This window comes from Macaca fascicularis, chromosome 14, assembly GCF_037993035.2.
Source record: "Macaca fascicularis isolate 582-1 chromosome 14, T2T-MFA8v1.1".
NCBI lineage: Eukaryota > Metazoa > Chordata > Mammalia > Primates > Cercopithecidae > Macaca > Macaca fascicularis.
Window position 1 is genome coordinate 116,884,634 of NC_088388.1, and position 16,375 is coordinate 116,901,008.

The following is a 16,375-nucleotide window of genomic DNA, read 5'->3' on the forward strand; positions in this document are numbered from 1 at the left end:
CTAGTATCAGTTGGGTCTAGTTCGCAGTTTTTCCAAATTCATGGAACCAGTCTCGCTATACTCTACCTTCTGCCCCAGAAACACCAGCACTAGACTGCCAAAGCCCACTTTCCCAGAGGTCTGAGGTCCTCCCCCAGGCTCTGTGTTTTGATACTTCCAAGTTCTTCCCTTTGTTTCCCCAGTCTTAATGCTAGCAGCTGCCTCCTGCATTGCTACCTCCACATCACCAAGTGTTCTCTGTCTGTCTTTTCAGTTACCTAGTTAACAGTTCTCTAGAATAAATTCTCTCTGGTAAAATGATTGTTGTGGCTTATGTTTCCTAACTAGACCCTGATTATCCATGCAGAAACATAAAAATATTTTGGGGAATGGGCAGGGAGATAGAACTATTTTTTTTTTTTTTTTGAGACAATGTCTCATTCTGTCGCCCAAGCTAGAATGCAGTGGCATGATCTCAGCTCACTGCAACCTCTCTCTCCCAGGTTCAAGTGATTCTCCCACCTCAGCCTCCCAAGTAGCTGGGATTACAGGCATGCATCACCACACCCAGCTAATTTTTGTATTTTGTAGAGATGAGGTTTCGCCATGTTGGCCAGGCTGGTCTTGAACCCCTGACCTCAAGTGATCCACCCGCCTCAGCCCCCTAAAGTGTTGGGATTACAGGTGTGAGCCACTGCGCCCGACTTGCACCATAATTTATGTTGGTCCCAGGCTTCTTCACAGAAACATAATGCTGGGAGACAATGGAGCACAATCTACAAGGTTCTAAGAGAAAAAAGATGAAATCCAAAAATACTTTAACAACCCAACATGTTCAGATATAAAGATAAAAGACAGACATTTTCAAATATAAAAGAACTTAAATAATAGAACATCTACATGTTCTTCTCGGGCCCAGCAGCCATTGGTGCTGGAGTGGCACCATGGTGGTCCTGAGCAGTGTGAAGCAGGGTCCATGGAGGAGGGCTGCTCAGCACAAGGTGCCTGATCCCAAGTTGGGGGAGGAGGGTGTCCATGAAGATGGGAAGCCTGGTGTGGGGAGTCAGGGCTGAGCAGGAAGAGGAAGGCATAGGGAATGAGGTAGTCTAACCTGGAGCATCAGAGCCAAAGCAGGGTGAGGAGGATTCTAGGTGGAGGATAGCCTGGTATGTGGAGTCAGAGCCTGAATGGGATGAAGAGGACATCCATGGCAGTGTTGGGGATTATGGCCCAGCAAGTGGAGTCAGAGCCCAACAGAGCAAAAAGAAAGGCCATGATGGAGCAGCCCAGCATAAGGTATCAGAGCCCAAACAGAAAAAGACAGGCATTACTGCTAGAGGGGACGTGGCAGCAAAGACTAGATATTGATTGATACTGATCAATCAATAACAATATCGATATTGATTATGTACAAAGGATTAAGTAAGTATGTTAAGACTAACGGAAGCCAGACTTCACACTGTTGGAAACAAGAGTTACAAATACAAAAAGAGAGACACCTAGAATAAACCTTGTGGTGTTAGATTGGAATTGAAGTTATTGGCGTGACCTCATATAAATAGATATAGAAATGAACGTAGACGTGTATGGATGTATGTAGCTCTGTCCACTAAGAGGGCTTGAGGCAGCAATGTCCCAATATCAATAGACACATCTACCACCAAGATCTTGGCTTCTAAATGCCATTTTCCACTCAAAGAAACCAGGGTCCCTTGGAGAAATGGCGGATTTCAGTACCAGCAGGGAAAGTAAAAGATGAATTTGAATCATCTTTCTGTGCCAAAACAATAACAGCAACAATAAGGAAGGTCCTAAACAACAATGGGGGCATGTCAAAAGACATATAAGCTAGCTTCTATTGGACAAAGCAGTGGCTGTTGGGTTTTGAAGGGAAAGCGAGAGTATCAAAATTTGATTTGATATTTGAGTATCCAAATAAGTGATGGTGGGAACAACCCACTGAATAAAATAGAAACCATGAGTCCAAAAGACATTAATTAATTAATTAAATAAAAGTTTGCTGCGCAATGACATGCTTAGTTTCAAATTCCTCTCCACAAAGTACTTATTAATTACAAACAGAAAAAAATAATAACTTTACAGTTGGGAAACTTGGCAAACACCACCTTAATCAAGTGACCACAGTGAGCTTCATCAGTAATGAGAAACAGAAACGGCATACCACCTGAGGGGAGGCGAGGAGAAGAACCCAGCATCAGCCAGGCACGGTGGCTCACACCAGTAACCCTAGTACTTTGGGAGGCTGAGACAGGAGGATCACTTGAGGCCAGGAGTCCGAGACCAGCCTGGGTAACATGGCAAAACCCCGTCTCTACCAAAAAAATACCAAAAACATTAAAAAAATAGCTGGGTGTGGTGGTGCACGCCTATGGTCCTAGCTACTTGGGAGGTTGAGGTGGGAGGATGGTTTGAGCCCAGAAACCAGAGATTGCAGTGAGCCAAGATCACACTACTGTACTCCAGCCTGAGTATAAAGATCATTCAAGAGAAGATTGAGAAAATACTCCAGACTGAAGCAGAATAAAAAGACATGACAACTAAATGCAACTTGTGATTCTGAACTGGATCCTTTTGCTATAAAAGCCACTATCAGGGCAACTGACAAAACTTGAATAATGTGAGAATTAGATGGGAATAGTGTATTGTTATTAATTTTCTGATATTGATCACTGTATCATGGTTATGTAGGGAAACATCTTTGTAGGAAATACATTCTAGAGTATTCAGGCGTGATGGGGCATCAGGTCAGTAACTTTCAAATCACTCAAGAACATTTTTGTTGTTGTTGTTGTTGTTGTTTAATACACAGTAGTTCCAAATTTCTACAGGTTTGTAATCATTTCAAAATGAAAAATAATAACTTTTAAAATGCAATTGGTCTCTATTTGCTGGTTTATAAAATCTCCAAGACATTATATATGAAAAAGCAAAGTTAAATGGATATGGTAAAATTCTTTTAAAAGACTATATATTTCATGATATGCATTTTAATGTATATATACACCTTATTTTCCTGGACAGATGCAGAAGAAAATTAATGTGATGATCTGGGAGAGGAACTGGGTGGTGGTAGGAAAGAGCTTTGGTTTTTCATTTTATATCTTCCTGCATAGTTCATTTTTTTTTTAAACAGGTACATGTATTACTCTAAGAAAAGCAAATACGGGAGGCTGGGCATGGTGGCTCACACCTGTAATCCTAGCCTTTGGGAGACTGAGGTGTGGCAATCACTTCCGGTCAGTAGTTTGAGACTAGCTTGGCCAACATGGTGAAACCTCCTCTCTATCAAAAAATACAAAAAGCATCCAGGCGTGGTGGCAGGAGACTGTAATCCCACCTACTCGGGAGGCCGAGGCACGAGAATCACTTGAACTCAGGAGGCAGATGTTGCAGTGAGCCGAGATCATGCCACTGCACTTCAGCCTGGGCAACAGAATGAGACTCTGCCTCAGAACAAAAAACAACAACAAAAAAAGGAGTTTTCTGGAGAATGAGATTATGTGTCATTTCTGTTTTTCTAATTTTTTTACATTCAAAAAACTAATACATAATAATGTTAGATATTTGCATGCACACATATTGAAATTTTTATTTTTTTCTCTATAGTTAAGGCAAAAAGTGAAGAAGGATCAGCTCTCATCAATTAAGTCAGGCTTTGAACAATTTTGGTAGCAGAAAGTCTTTACCTGGTATTTTATTTAATTTAGGCTTTTTAATTGAAAGATCTGTATGAGGGATTGCTCTTGGTTGCCAATTAACAAGGATTCTAGAACACATAGACAGACTTCAAAGCTGTTTCGTCAGGACCATGTAGCTGAGAAAAGCCTTATTTATTAATTTAGGTCTATGTTTCAATGACTTTTTTCTCACCCAAACCTTACCCTGTGGAATACTTTTTAAAATCTACCTTTCTGTTTGGGTCAAAGTCCTTTGACAAGCATCAGACTTAGAGCCTTTGAACATTATCTGTTTAAATATAATTTAAATTTAATAAATTCCTGTGTATTTTCTTTCCTATTTCTTTACAAACTGCCTTCTCTGTATAGTCAAGGGACTTTTTCTGTTGTCGTTGTTGCTTTGGCTTCTGGAAAATGTCCTTGTAAAATCAAGAAAGTTGAGCGCAAGGCCTGCACTGACTCAAACATGGAACGGTGAACACAGATTTGGGGTTTCAGTGATCTGATATCAAAAGAAAAGTGCCTCCCTCCCTCAGGGGACTTCAAGATGACAGTTTCAAAAGGCACTTCAGGTGAAAGGTGTAAATGAAATTTCAAAAGACCATCAGACAAAAAGAAATCATTTATAGAATTCTACAATCCTTTGGCAATATAGAACAAAAGTGAAGTGTTTGGGTGCTTGTGCCAGACAGACGTGAACTGGAATCTCAGTTTTACCAGTTACTTACAATGTGTCCATGAGCAAGATACTTAATTTCTTCAAAACCCAGTTCATTTATCTATGAAATGGAAATAATAAAAGTACCTAACACCTGGAATTACCATGAATTAATCTAAAATAGGCCAGGCGCGGTGGCTCATGCCTGTAATCCCAACACTTTGGGAGACTGAGGCTGGCGGATCACCTGAGGTCAGGAGTTCAAGACCAGCCTGGCCAACATGGTGAAACCTCATCTCTACTAAAAATACAAAAATTAGCCCAGGCATGATAACAAGCGCCTGTAATCCCAGCTATTCAGGAGACTGGGGCAGGAGAATCGCTTGAAACCAGTAGGTGGAGGTTGCAGTGATCCGAGATAGTGCCGTTGCACTCCAGACTGGGCAACAACAGCGAGACTCCATATAAAAAAAAAGAGAGAGAGAAGAAATAAAATAAAATAATACATGTCTGCTACAAATAGAGCACTCAATGAATATTATTCCCAAACTCACCATTCCAATTATGGGTTACAATAGGCTTAGAGGGCCCAGCCCAGTGGCTCATGCCTGTAATCCCAGCACTTTGGGAGGCCGAGGTAGGCAGATTGCTTGAGCTCAGGAGTTCGAGACCAGCCTGGGCAACATGGCAAGACCCCCATCTCTACAAAAAACACAAAAATTAGCTGGGCGTGGTGGTTCACACCTGTAGTCCCAGCTACTTGGAGAATTGCCTGGGAGGCAGAGGTTGCAGTGAGCTAAGATTGTGCCACTGCACTCCAGCATGGGTGACAAAGTGAGATCCTGTCTCAAAACAAACAAACAAACGAACAGGCTCAGTGTCCACAATGTGAAGGGTGAAAGTAGGAGGGAAATGGCTACTTTCTATATGCACCAAGCTATTCACCCAAAGAATGACAAGGGGAACGAGGAGCCAACTACCTTATTATAACACTAGCCCAGGGTGGAACTCTCAGGAAAGTTCCCCTTGGAATATGTGCCCATTAGACTTGTCAGTTAGTAAGTCCAAATTGCGGTTATGGATACAAGTGGTGAGGAGTTTCCTTCTGAATTTTTTTTTTTTTTTCTGAGACAGAGTTTCACTCTGTCACCCAGGCTGGAGTGCAGTGGCACAATCTCAGCTCACTGCAACCTCCAGCTCCCGGGTTCAAGGGATTCTGGTGCCTCAGCCTCCTGAGTAGCTGGGACCATAGACACGCGCCATCACATCCAGCTAATTTTTGTATTTTTAGTAGAGACAGAGTTTCACCATGTTGACCAGGCTGTTTTTGAACTCCTGACCACAAGTGATCTACCCGCCTCGGCCTCCCAAATTGCCCATCTGAGATTTAAACAACTTTTCCACCAGGTCCACATTAGCTCTAAGTAAAGCCCCGGGACTTTCTCCCTGCCCACCTCCCATGCCAGCCCTTGAATTCTGTGCCCCAAAGAGCATTAATTTCCACACTCAGCAAGGATGTATGGAGTTATTACTATGTGCCAGGCCCTGTACTAGACACTGGGCATAGAGTGGTCAAGGCACATAGGAGCCCTGCCTTCATGGAGCTCATGTTCTATGAGGAGGTATGTTCAACAGATGAGCACCCTAATAATCAGTTGCTCAAAAACTTACGTTCTATGAAAAAGTACAGGGGGTCCAGGTGCTATCAGAACAGAAGGACGTGCATGGGTGGGGCATGCCTGCCCCCTGCCTGTCTCTAGGGCCCTGGCCAGGCTCTCCCCAACCTGTCTGCCCTCCTCAGGGGTGGAGGAGTCTCTGGGCCCCAGGAGGACTCCCTCCCAGAGACTCACACAGTGCTCCCTGCTCACGTGTTGTCACAGCCCAGAAATGACTGAAACCAGGCATTCTCCTGGACCTCGGCGTCCGGGAGCCTCCAGGCAGGCGCTAAGTGTGGAGCCGTGGAGTAGTCAGTGCTTTATGCCAGCAGTTCTGGAACTTCTGGATGGATATAGGGACTATCATTAGTATCCTAATACGTGGTGGGTTTTTGTTTGTTTGTTTGTTTGTTTGTTGTTTTTTTCTAGACAAGAGTCGAGTCTCGCTCTGTCTCCCAGGCTGAAGTGCAGTGGTGCAGTCTCAGCTCACTGCAACCTCTGCCTCATGGGTTCCAGTGATTCTCCTGTCTCAGCCTCCCGAGTAGCTGGGATTACAGGCGCCCAGCACCATGCCTGGCTAATTTTTATATTGTAGTAGAGATGAGGTTTCACCATGTTGACCAGGCTGGTCTCAAACTCCTGACCTCAAGTGATCCACCCGCCTCGGCCTCCCAGAGTGCTGGGATTACAGGCGTGAGCCACCATGCCCAGCCAATACATGGTGATTTTTTGAAAACCATAAAATTGATTCAGAGTCCACTGACCTTTACATATCTAGATATGCCCTTACCAGAGAGAGAACTCCAATGAGGAAATGCTGGTAAATTACCATTTTTCTGATTGCTGGTGAGTCTGACACTTGGTGAGTTTTCAGCCAGTTTGTTAAACTTTTAATTACTTTTTGTTAATAATAAGAAGGGGAGAATCCAGGGTATCCATTGGATGAGGAGGCCCCAGGATCCGGTGTTTTGAAGCTCCTCTGCTCTATGTTGTATTCGATCTCGAATTTTTTTAACTTTCTCGGTGATGATTCCATATTGATTGACATGATAACAGCATTTTTCCCGTAAAAATAAACAGGTTCACCCTCTTTTGGCAGTTAGCAAGTTTAAAGCTCTTCGATTTTGAGGGACTACTGCTGCTAGGGAGTTAAATTGATCTTGCAAGTTGACCAGGGAGTCAGCGACCCGTTCCATGTCACCATTTAGTTTTTGAGATAGTTTGTAGTAGAACTGAGTAGAGGTTGTAATACCGCCAATGCCAGTACCTAGTTTGCTTAGTACTCCTGCTCCAATAACAAAAGGAAGAATGGGTACTCTTTTGTTGTCGCCTCCACTCCTTTCATCTAGAAAGAAGCTGCTGACCCTGACAGCCCACCTAGGGCACACTGAGTGACTGCATTGGTGCTGTCACTTTTTTAAAGCTTTCTGTCCAGACTTCAACTCTAGTTTCTTTTCAGAGTTTTGGAGGACTGATGACTTCCTCAACACCCTTGCCGTGGGGCTGAGGGTGATGATCATGTCCATTTCTTATGTATTAGGAGGCCTCAGTGATTCAATTAGATTGTCCCACTGCTCAGACCTGTAGGGCAGCTTCTAACATGCTTTTTTCAAGGGGAGAGGAGCTGTGACAAGTTGTGTGTCGGAAATGGATTTGAGAATGCTCTGAATGACCCCTGGAGGCCGGCAGGGCAGGCTTCGGGCATGAACTGGACTCCAGATCCCTCTTTGTGCTGGTCAGTGTCGTCCTGTTTATAAACTGTAAGACACGTTTTCCTTTGTGTTTGTTTTCATTTTTGTTCTTTTGCAGCATTCACGCTTTTGACAGTCTTTTGGGAAAGAATAACACCCACGTAAAGAATTGGTCACGTCCAGTGTGGCACTGTTCTTTAATACCTGGCATAACAATTCCAGGAAGTCTTTCTTTTTTATATTTAAAATGTTACTTTTCTATATGATGTACGTGCAAGTTTACCATCACTGTTCTTAAACTTTTTGGTGCCATTTCTAGTATATTCCTGTAAATGTCAGTTACTGCAAATGAGTCCAGTGTAAGTAGTTTTAGCTTGTTTATTGCAATGCTGGCCTCAATACAACAGAATAAAAACAGTAGAAAGCACTCTTTGATGTTTCTGGTAACATGGACCCTTCTCCTGGGGCATTTGTTTTGTTTTCATAACAGAAAGCAAAAAATAAAAATTAAAAACAGGGGGACTTGAACTACTCCAGGAGGTTAGGAGAGCCTTTCCTGAATCTGACATTTAAGCAAGACCTGAAAAATGATAGGAATCAGAAAAGAAAATAATAACAACATTTTAGGCAAAGCAAACAACATGCACAAAGGGCTCAAAACAGGGTAGAGCATGATACTTGGACAATAAAAATGTGAAAGATTTGTGTGTGGCTGGAGTACATGCAAGGTGTGGAGTGAAGATGGGGCTGGAGCAGAGAGTGGGGCACAGAGAGAAAGGGGCATGAGAAGAAGCAGGAGAGATAAACAGGGTCTTATCATCCATTTTAGGGATTTGGGGCTCTATTATAAGAAAAATGGAAGACCACTCAAATATTTAAGCAGTATAACGTCATGACCAAATGTGCCCTTTCTAAAACAACTCTGGCTGCCATGTGTAGAATAAATCAGAGCAGAGCAAAAATGAAGGGAGGAAGACTAATTGGGAGGCAAGAGAAGGTGGTGACTTAACCTTGAGGAATTATTGTCTCTGCCATGGAATACATGGAATAAGTACCAAATACCCAGTTATCTGAACAGGTAGCTTTGGTGGGAGACATGACATTAAGGCTTATATTCAGTTAATTAGGAAACTGGATCAGACCAACACAGAATTTATTGCCTAGTCCAGGAGTTCTGTAATGGCCTCTTTAAGGCTGTACAAGAATAGAGGAGCTAGTGGCCTGGCACAGTGGCTCACTCCTGTAATTCCAGCACTTTGGAAGGCTGAAGTGGGTAGATCATTTGAGCCCAGGAGTTCAAGACTAGCCTGGAAAACATTGTGAAACTGTATCTCTACAAAAAATACAAAAATTAACCAGGTGTGGTGGTGCACACATGTGGCCCCAGCTACTTGGGAGGCTAAGGCGGGAGGATTACTTGAGCCCAGAAGGTCAAGGATGCAGTGAGCCATGATCACACCACCGCATTCCAGCCTGGGTGACAGAGTGATAGCCTGTCTCAAAACAATAATAATAATGGCAGAAATCTTATCAAATTTATTGAAAAACAATAACCTGGCCAGGCACAGTGGCTCCCCCAGCAATTTGGGAGGCTGAGGCAGGCAGATTACTTGAGGTCAGGAGTTCGAGACCAGCCCGGCCAACATGGTGAAACCCCATCTCTACTAAAAATACAAAAATTAGCCAGGTGTGGTGGCACATGCTTGTAATCCCAGCTACTAGGGAGGCTGAGGTGGTAGGATTGCTTGAACCAGGGAGATGGAGGTTGCAGTGCGCCGAGATTGCACCACTGTATTCTAGCCTGGGTAACAAAGCAAGATCTTATCTCAAAAAAAAAAAAAAAAAAAAAAAATCAGCCAGGCATGATGGTGCACACCTGTAATCCCAGCTACTTGAGAGGCTGAGGCACAAGAATCACTTAAACTCAGGAGGCGGAGGTTGCAGTGAGCTGATACCATGCCACTGCACTCCAGCCTTGGCAACAGGTCAAGACTCTGTCTCAGAAAAAAAATAGAGAAATAACCTACACATCCAGAAGCTAAATAATCTCCAAGTAAGAAAAACTAAAAGAGATTCACAAACAGACATATAATAGTAAAAAATGATGAAAGTAAAAGACAAGGAGACTATCCTGAAAGCAGCAAGAGAAAAAGAACTCATTGGGAACTTGTAAGAGAATCTTCATAAGATTAGCACTTGACTTTTCAGCAAAAACATTATAGGTCAGAGGGACTGATGCGCAAAGAAATAAAAGTGTCAACCAAAAGTCCTATGTTTAGCAAAGCTATCTTTCAAAAATGAAGGCAAACTAAAGACTTTCCCAGATAAACAAAAGTTGATGGAATTTGTTGCTAGCAGACCCACCTTACAAGAAATACCAAAGGATATCCATCAGGCTAAAAGCAAATGATCTTGTGTTAATTTGAATACATACACACAAAAACAAAGGGGACTAGTAACAATTTTTTAAATGTATAAGTGCATATTTCTCTCCTCATAACTGATTTAAAAAGCAATCATACAAAATTATGTATATCTAAAAAATATATAATGTAATGTTAGGCCTATAACATATAGAAATGTAATATTTTTGTCAATAAGAGCACTAAGGGGTGGATGGGAGCAAAGCAGTATAGAGCAAAAGACAAGACTGTAGTTGATAAAGTAATAATTATAACAATATATTGCTGAGTTTGTAACATTAATAGATGTGACATATGTATAACAATAATATATTGTATAATATAATAATATATAATATATACCATATATAACAATAATACACAAAAGAGGAGAAGAGACTAGAGCTATATAGGAGTAATATTTCTATACATCACTGGTATTAAGCTATCTGAAGTGACCTCTGGTAAGCTAAGATATATATGGTAAATCCTAGAGTAACTGCTTTAAAATAGTGAAAAAAGCATTAAAACATTAAGCACCAAAATACATGAAGCAAAAACTGGCAGAAAAGAAGGAAGAAATAGAAAACTCAACAATAATAAGTGAAACCTTCAAAATTCCACTTTTAATATTGGATAGAATAACTCAGTAGAAGATCAAGGAAACAGAAGATTTGAACAACACTACATACCAACTACACCTAACAGACATCTGTAAAACACTCCACTCAACAACAAAATATGCATTCAAGTGCGCATAAAACATCCCCCTGGATAGACCATAGGCCAAGCCATAAAACAAACCTCAATAAAATTTAAAGGATAAAAATAATACAAAGTATATTCTCTGACCACAATGAAATAAAATTAGAAACCAATAGCAAAATAAATGTGAATAACTCTACAAATATGTGGAAATTAAACAACACACTCCTAAATACAACCTATAACCAATGGATTAAGGAATAAATCAAAAGGAAAATTTTTAAAAACTTGGAGATGAATGAAAATGAAGACCCGGTATACCAAAACTTGTGGGGTGCAATGACCAGAGAAAAATTTATATTTGTAAATGCCTACTTTAGGAATGAAGGAAGATCTCAAATCAATGGCCTAATCTTCCACCTGATCTTCTAAGACACTAAAAAAAGAAAGACAGGTCAGGCACAGTGGGTCATGCCTGTAATCCCAGCACTTTGGGAGGCTGAGATGGGTGGATCACTTGAGGTCGGGAGTTCGAGACCAGCCTGGCCAATATGGTGAAACCCTGTCTCTACTAAAAATACAAAAATTAGCTGGGCATGGTGGCAGATGCTTGTAATCCCAGCTACTTGGGAGGCTAAGGCACGAGAATTGCTTGAACCTGGGAGGCAGAGGTTGCAGTGAGCCAAGATCGTGCCATTGCACTCCAGCCTGGGCAACAGAATGAGATTGTGTCACCAAAAAAAAGAGAGAGAGAGACAGAAAGAAAGAAAGAAAGACAAATTCAACTACAGCTAGCAGAAGAAAGGGAATAATAAAGCTTAGAGTGGAAACTAATAAAATAAACAATAGAGAACACTAACAAACAAAAAATTGGCATAAGATCAACAAAACTGACAAACCTTTAGCTAAGTTAAACAAGGAAAAAAAAAGACTCAAATTACTAGAATCAGAAATGAAAGAGGGGACATTGTCAATGTCACAGAAACAAAAATAATAATAAATAATAACAATGAACAACTGTACACCAACAAAATAGATAACATAGATGAAACGGACAGATTCCTAGAAACACACAAACTACCAAAACTGACTCAAGAAGAAACAGACGGTCTGAATAGGCATAACAAATAAAGAGACTGAACTAGCAATTAAAAAAAATGCCCACAAAGAAAAACCCAAGCCCAGTTAGCTTTCCCACTGATTCTGCCAAACATTTAAAGAATTAATATCAGTTATTCACAAACTCTTCCAAAAAATAGAAGAGGCTAAACACTTCCCAACTCATTTTATAAGGCAAATATTACCCCGATGCCAAAACCAGACAAGGACATCACAAGAAAAGAAAACCAGAGAAAAAATATATCTTATGAATATGGATGCGAAAATCCTCAACAATTGCGAACGATTGTATGTGGAAAAAGAAAAAAGAATCCTCAACAAAATACTAGCAAACCAATTCCAGCAGTATCTAAAAATAAGTGCATATTATAACCAAGCTGGATTTCTCCTTAGAGCGCAAGATTAGTTTAGCATCTGAAAATCAATTCTTGTAATACGTCTTACCAGTAGAATTTTTAAAATCGCATGATTATCTCAATAGATGCAGGAGAAGCATTTGACAAAATCAAACACTCTTTCATGATAAAAACGCTCAACAAACTAGGAAGAGAAGAGAACTTCCTCAACCTGACAAAGAGCCTTTATGAGAAATCCACAGCAATCATACTAAATGGTAAAAGACAGATGTTTTCTTCCTAGGATCAGTAACACGACAAAGATGTCTGGTCTCACCACTTCTGTTCAACATTGTACTGGAGGTTCTAGCCAGGGAAATAGTCAAGAAAAAGAAATAGAAGGTATCCAGATTGGAAAAGAAGAAATGAAAATATCCCTATTCACAGATAACACAGTCTTATACATGGAAAATCCTTCTCCTTGAAGTCTCGGTATTTGGTAAAAGATTTTTTCTTTTTTCTTTTTTCTTTTTTTTTTAGAAAAGAAAATCTTAAGGAATCCACAGACAAATGTATAAACAGAATGTGGTATATCCACATAACAGAATATTCAGTCATATAAAGAAATGAAGTATTGATACATGCTTCTTGAATTAACCTCAAAAACATTATGCTGAGTGAAAAAAGCCAGTCACAAAATTCCACATATTATATGATTCTATTTATATGAAATATCCAGAAAATCTATAGAGGAAAATCCATAGAGAAAGAAAGTAGAGGCTGGGCGCAGTGGCTCACACCTGTAATTCCAGCACTTTGGGAGGCCGAGGCCGACGGATCACAAGGTGAGGAGTTCAAGACCATCCTGGCTAACACGGTGAAACCCTGTCTCTACTGAAAATACAAAAAATTAGCCGGGCATGGTGGCACATGCCTGTAGTCTCAGCTACTCAGGAGGCTGAGGCAGGAGAATCGCTTGATCCTGGGAGGCGGAGGTTGCACTGAGCTGAGATCGCACTACTGCATTCTAGCCTAGATGACAAAGCAAGACTCCATCTCAAAAAAAAAAAAAAAAAAAAAGGAAAAGAGAAAGAAAAAGAAAGTAGATTATGGGGGCCCAGGGGAGGTGGGGAGAAAAAGAGGGGGTTATCTTAGCTAAAGGGTATGGGTTTTTTTTTTCAGGTGATGAAAGTGTTCTAAAATTGACTGTAATAGTGGCTGCAGATATGTGTGACTATATTAAAAACAAATGGGTGACTTGTATGTTATGTGAATTATATCTAAACAAAGCTGTTAAAAAAAAGCAATAAAATGTCAGCCTATATGTATCTCTGTCTAAATTATCCTGCGGACAGAGGATTTCCTAAATTCTTAAACTTGAAGAAGTGCATTGAAATACATTTTCTATAATCCAGGTTTCCTGCAGATACATAACGCTCAAAACCCACGCAAAAAGCAGAAGTATCAAGATCCTTACACTTAGGGTAAGAATCTACCCTAATTGTACTTATCTATCCATCTACTCACATTCCAGAAACCAAATCTTAGTCACTGAGAAGTCTGGCAGAATTGAAAAAAAAAAAAAAAAAATACAGCCATGAGTACATGCCAAGCAGCATGAAGGCAATGGTGCCATTATGAACCTTACTATTTACCAAGCCATTTGGATGAACTGACCTAAGGCCAGGAGATCTTGCACGTGGTCATCCCACTGCCCATCTAAATCATGATTTCTCTCCAAATGCCCCTCTAACTCCCATTTAAAGTTCATTCTAGGATGGGTGCGGTGGCTCATGCCTGTAATCCCAGCATTTTGGGAGGCTGAGGGTGGGCGGATCACTTGAGGTCAGTGAAACCCCATCTCTACTAAAAATACAAAAATTAGCCAGGTGTGGTGGCAGGCACCTGTAATTCCAGCTACTCAGGAGGCTGAGGAAGAAGAATTGCTTGAACCCATGAGGCAGAGTTTGCAGTGAGCTGAGATCGCACCACTGTTCTTTAGCTTGGGCAAGAGTGAGACTCCGTCTCCAAAAAAAAAAAAAAAAAGTTCATTCTACCAACAAAAAATTTAAAAATTTAAAAATCCTAGTTTGATCACTTAGAAGAAACCTCCAGCAGGTGATTGGACCTCTCTAGCTTTTAGATCATACTGACAAGGAACTTTAAAACAAAACAAAACAAAAAATGAACAAGCGAGCAGCACAACCCCCTGCAAGATTAGCAATACATCAAACAAAACCAGAAGGAAGTTCTAAAACTCAAAACCTGAGTACAACAAACCCTAGTGGGAGGCCCTAGGCTTTACTATTAGGATCAATGGTGGAGGCAGATGTGGAGATGATATTGCCCAAGGTCCAGGTTTGGCAAGAAAAATGGAACATTTTCATCTCCATTGGCTTCTAAGCCCCCTCACCCTCAATACATCAGGTTTTATGGAGCCTACACTTTTCTTCAGCTGGAATCAAGAATTCTTCCTTTGTTGCTCATTTGTTGCTCATCAATTCCATTTTTTAAAGATCAGTTCAAGTTGCAGAAGAATAGATATCATATAATTCTAGTTGTGGTATACACACATGCACACACACACACATACACACACAAAGAGAGAGAGGGGGGGGGTCTCACCAAGTTGTGGTTCTCCCTATGATTAAGGTAAGACAGGGCAGGTGTAAAGCAGGTGATGACAGGGTTTATGAAGAACCAGGGGAGTGGGGTAGGGAGTAGAAGTAAAAAGAGCCTTTCAAGTTTTGCCTTAGTATTAGCTTGAACATATAAAATTGCCATTTTTAAAGGTCAAAACAAGTACCATCAATTTCATATGATTTTCATCTTTTTCAGTAGAAATATTCGTGTGATGAATATTGCTGAAGAAAAAGGAACCAATCACATAATAACAATACAAAATCGAGTATCTCCTGTTTGAAACTGGACCCACTGGTTTGTTGACTGTTCTCTAAACTTTACCCTCACTCCCTCTCTGATAATGTACAGTGCCGAACCTTTCAACCCAGTATAATGAATGAACAGACAGCAGATTTCAGGCAGATCTTTGTAACTCTTGACCATTGGGATATGTGCCTTAGCAGTGTGTGATGATGGAAAGAGACCTAGAGCCAGGCCATCTGGAAGCTAAAATATCATTACTCCGGGCAAGATTGAGTTTTAATCCTCTCTTATGTTGAAATGGGAATTAAAATATTAACTTCACAAGGTTAATGTGAAGATTAAGTGAGACGTGTGTGTGAAAGGAGAGTTACATGGTTCCTGACACATGGTAGATATTCGATAAGTTATTTTCCTTCACTTAGAGTGAAATTTTCTAGAACAGCATAAGAGTGTAGGCAGCTCTTCATTAATTTATCAGTAGCCTTTGTCCTCCTCTGGAAAGAGACCAGTTAGGCACCAAGTTACATGAGCCCATAGAGATCTCCACCTACTGACAACCAAAAGTCTGCCTTTGATCTCTAATACAAGAATGAGATGGATAGAAACAGCCCCTGACAGATCACAATTTCCTGTGACATAAAACAAGGCTCAGAGTCGGGCCCCTTTCTCTTTAAGTGACGATGCCACATTGGTCTGATACCACATTAGATTAGATGGATGTGTGATCTCCTTCCAAGCACACAGGAAGATTGGCATCAACCTTTGCACTGATGATAGGGTTTATGAAGAACCAGGAAGCCTCAAGAAGCTGTAAGTCCTGGTGCCTGGCTATGTCAGAAATGTAGTCTTAACATCAGGTAGTTTCCTGCCTGCTCAGCCCTCCATCTCAACAGACCCCTGGGTATCAAGAACTTTGCCTTGAGTCTGAGCCAAGTTGTCCCTACAATTAAGGCAAGTCAGGGCAGGTGTAGAGCAGCTGTTCTCAAATTCTTCAGAGTTCCCTATGGATCTTTCAAAGAATGGAGTACCTGGGACCCACTCCAGACCTATCCAAGGAAGCTCTCCAGAGGTGGGCCCAAGAATCTGTAATTTTCAGTAAGTTCCCCAGGGGATTCTTTCACAGCCAGACTGACACCATTTGGGTCTGGAGGACAGAGGAACGGGTCCATCAAAGTCCATTCACATGAGAGTCGGTATAGGGAGTTTCCCAAAGTAATTAGTTCTGATTATCTTACATTGAGGAGGAA

The 16,375-nt window shown here is 41.0% G+C and overlaps 1 protein-coding gene across 1 annotated transcript in view; it reads right to left on the bottom strand.

Moving 5' to 3' along the window:
* Window positions 1–16,375, bottom strand: part of SMIM35 (small integral membrane protein 35) — a 47,256-nt gene that overhangs the window by 19,463 nt on the left and 11,418 nt on the right. Inside the window, exon 2 of the mRNA XM_065529025.2 lies at window positions 2,162–2,309. Coding sequence (XP_065385097.1) covers window positions 2,162–2,309 — 148 coding nt within the window. The remainder of the gene's footprint in view (window positions 1–2,161; window positions 2,310–16,375) is intronic.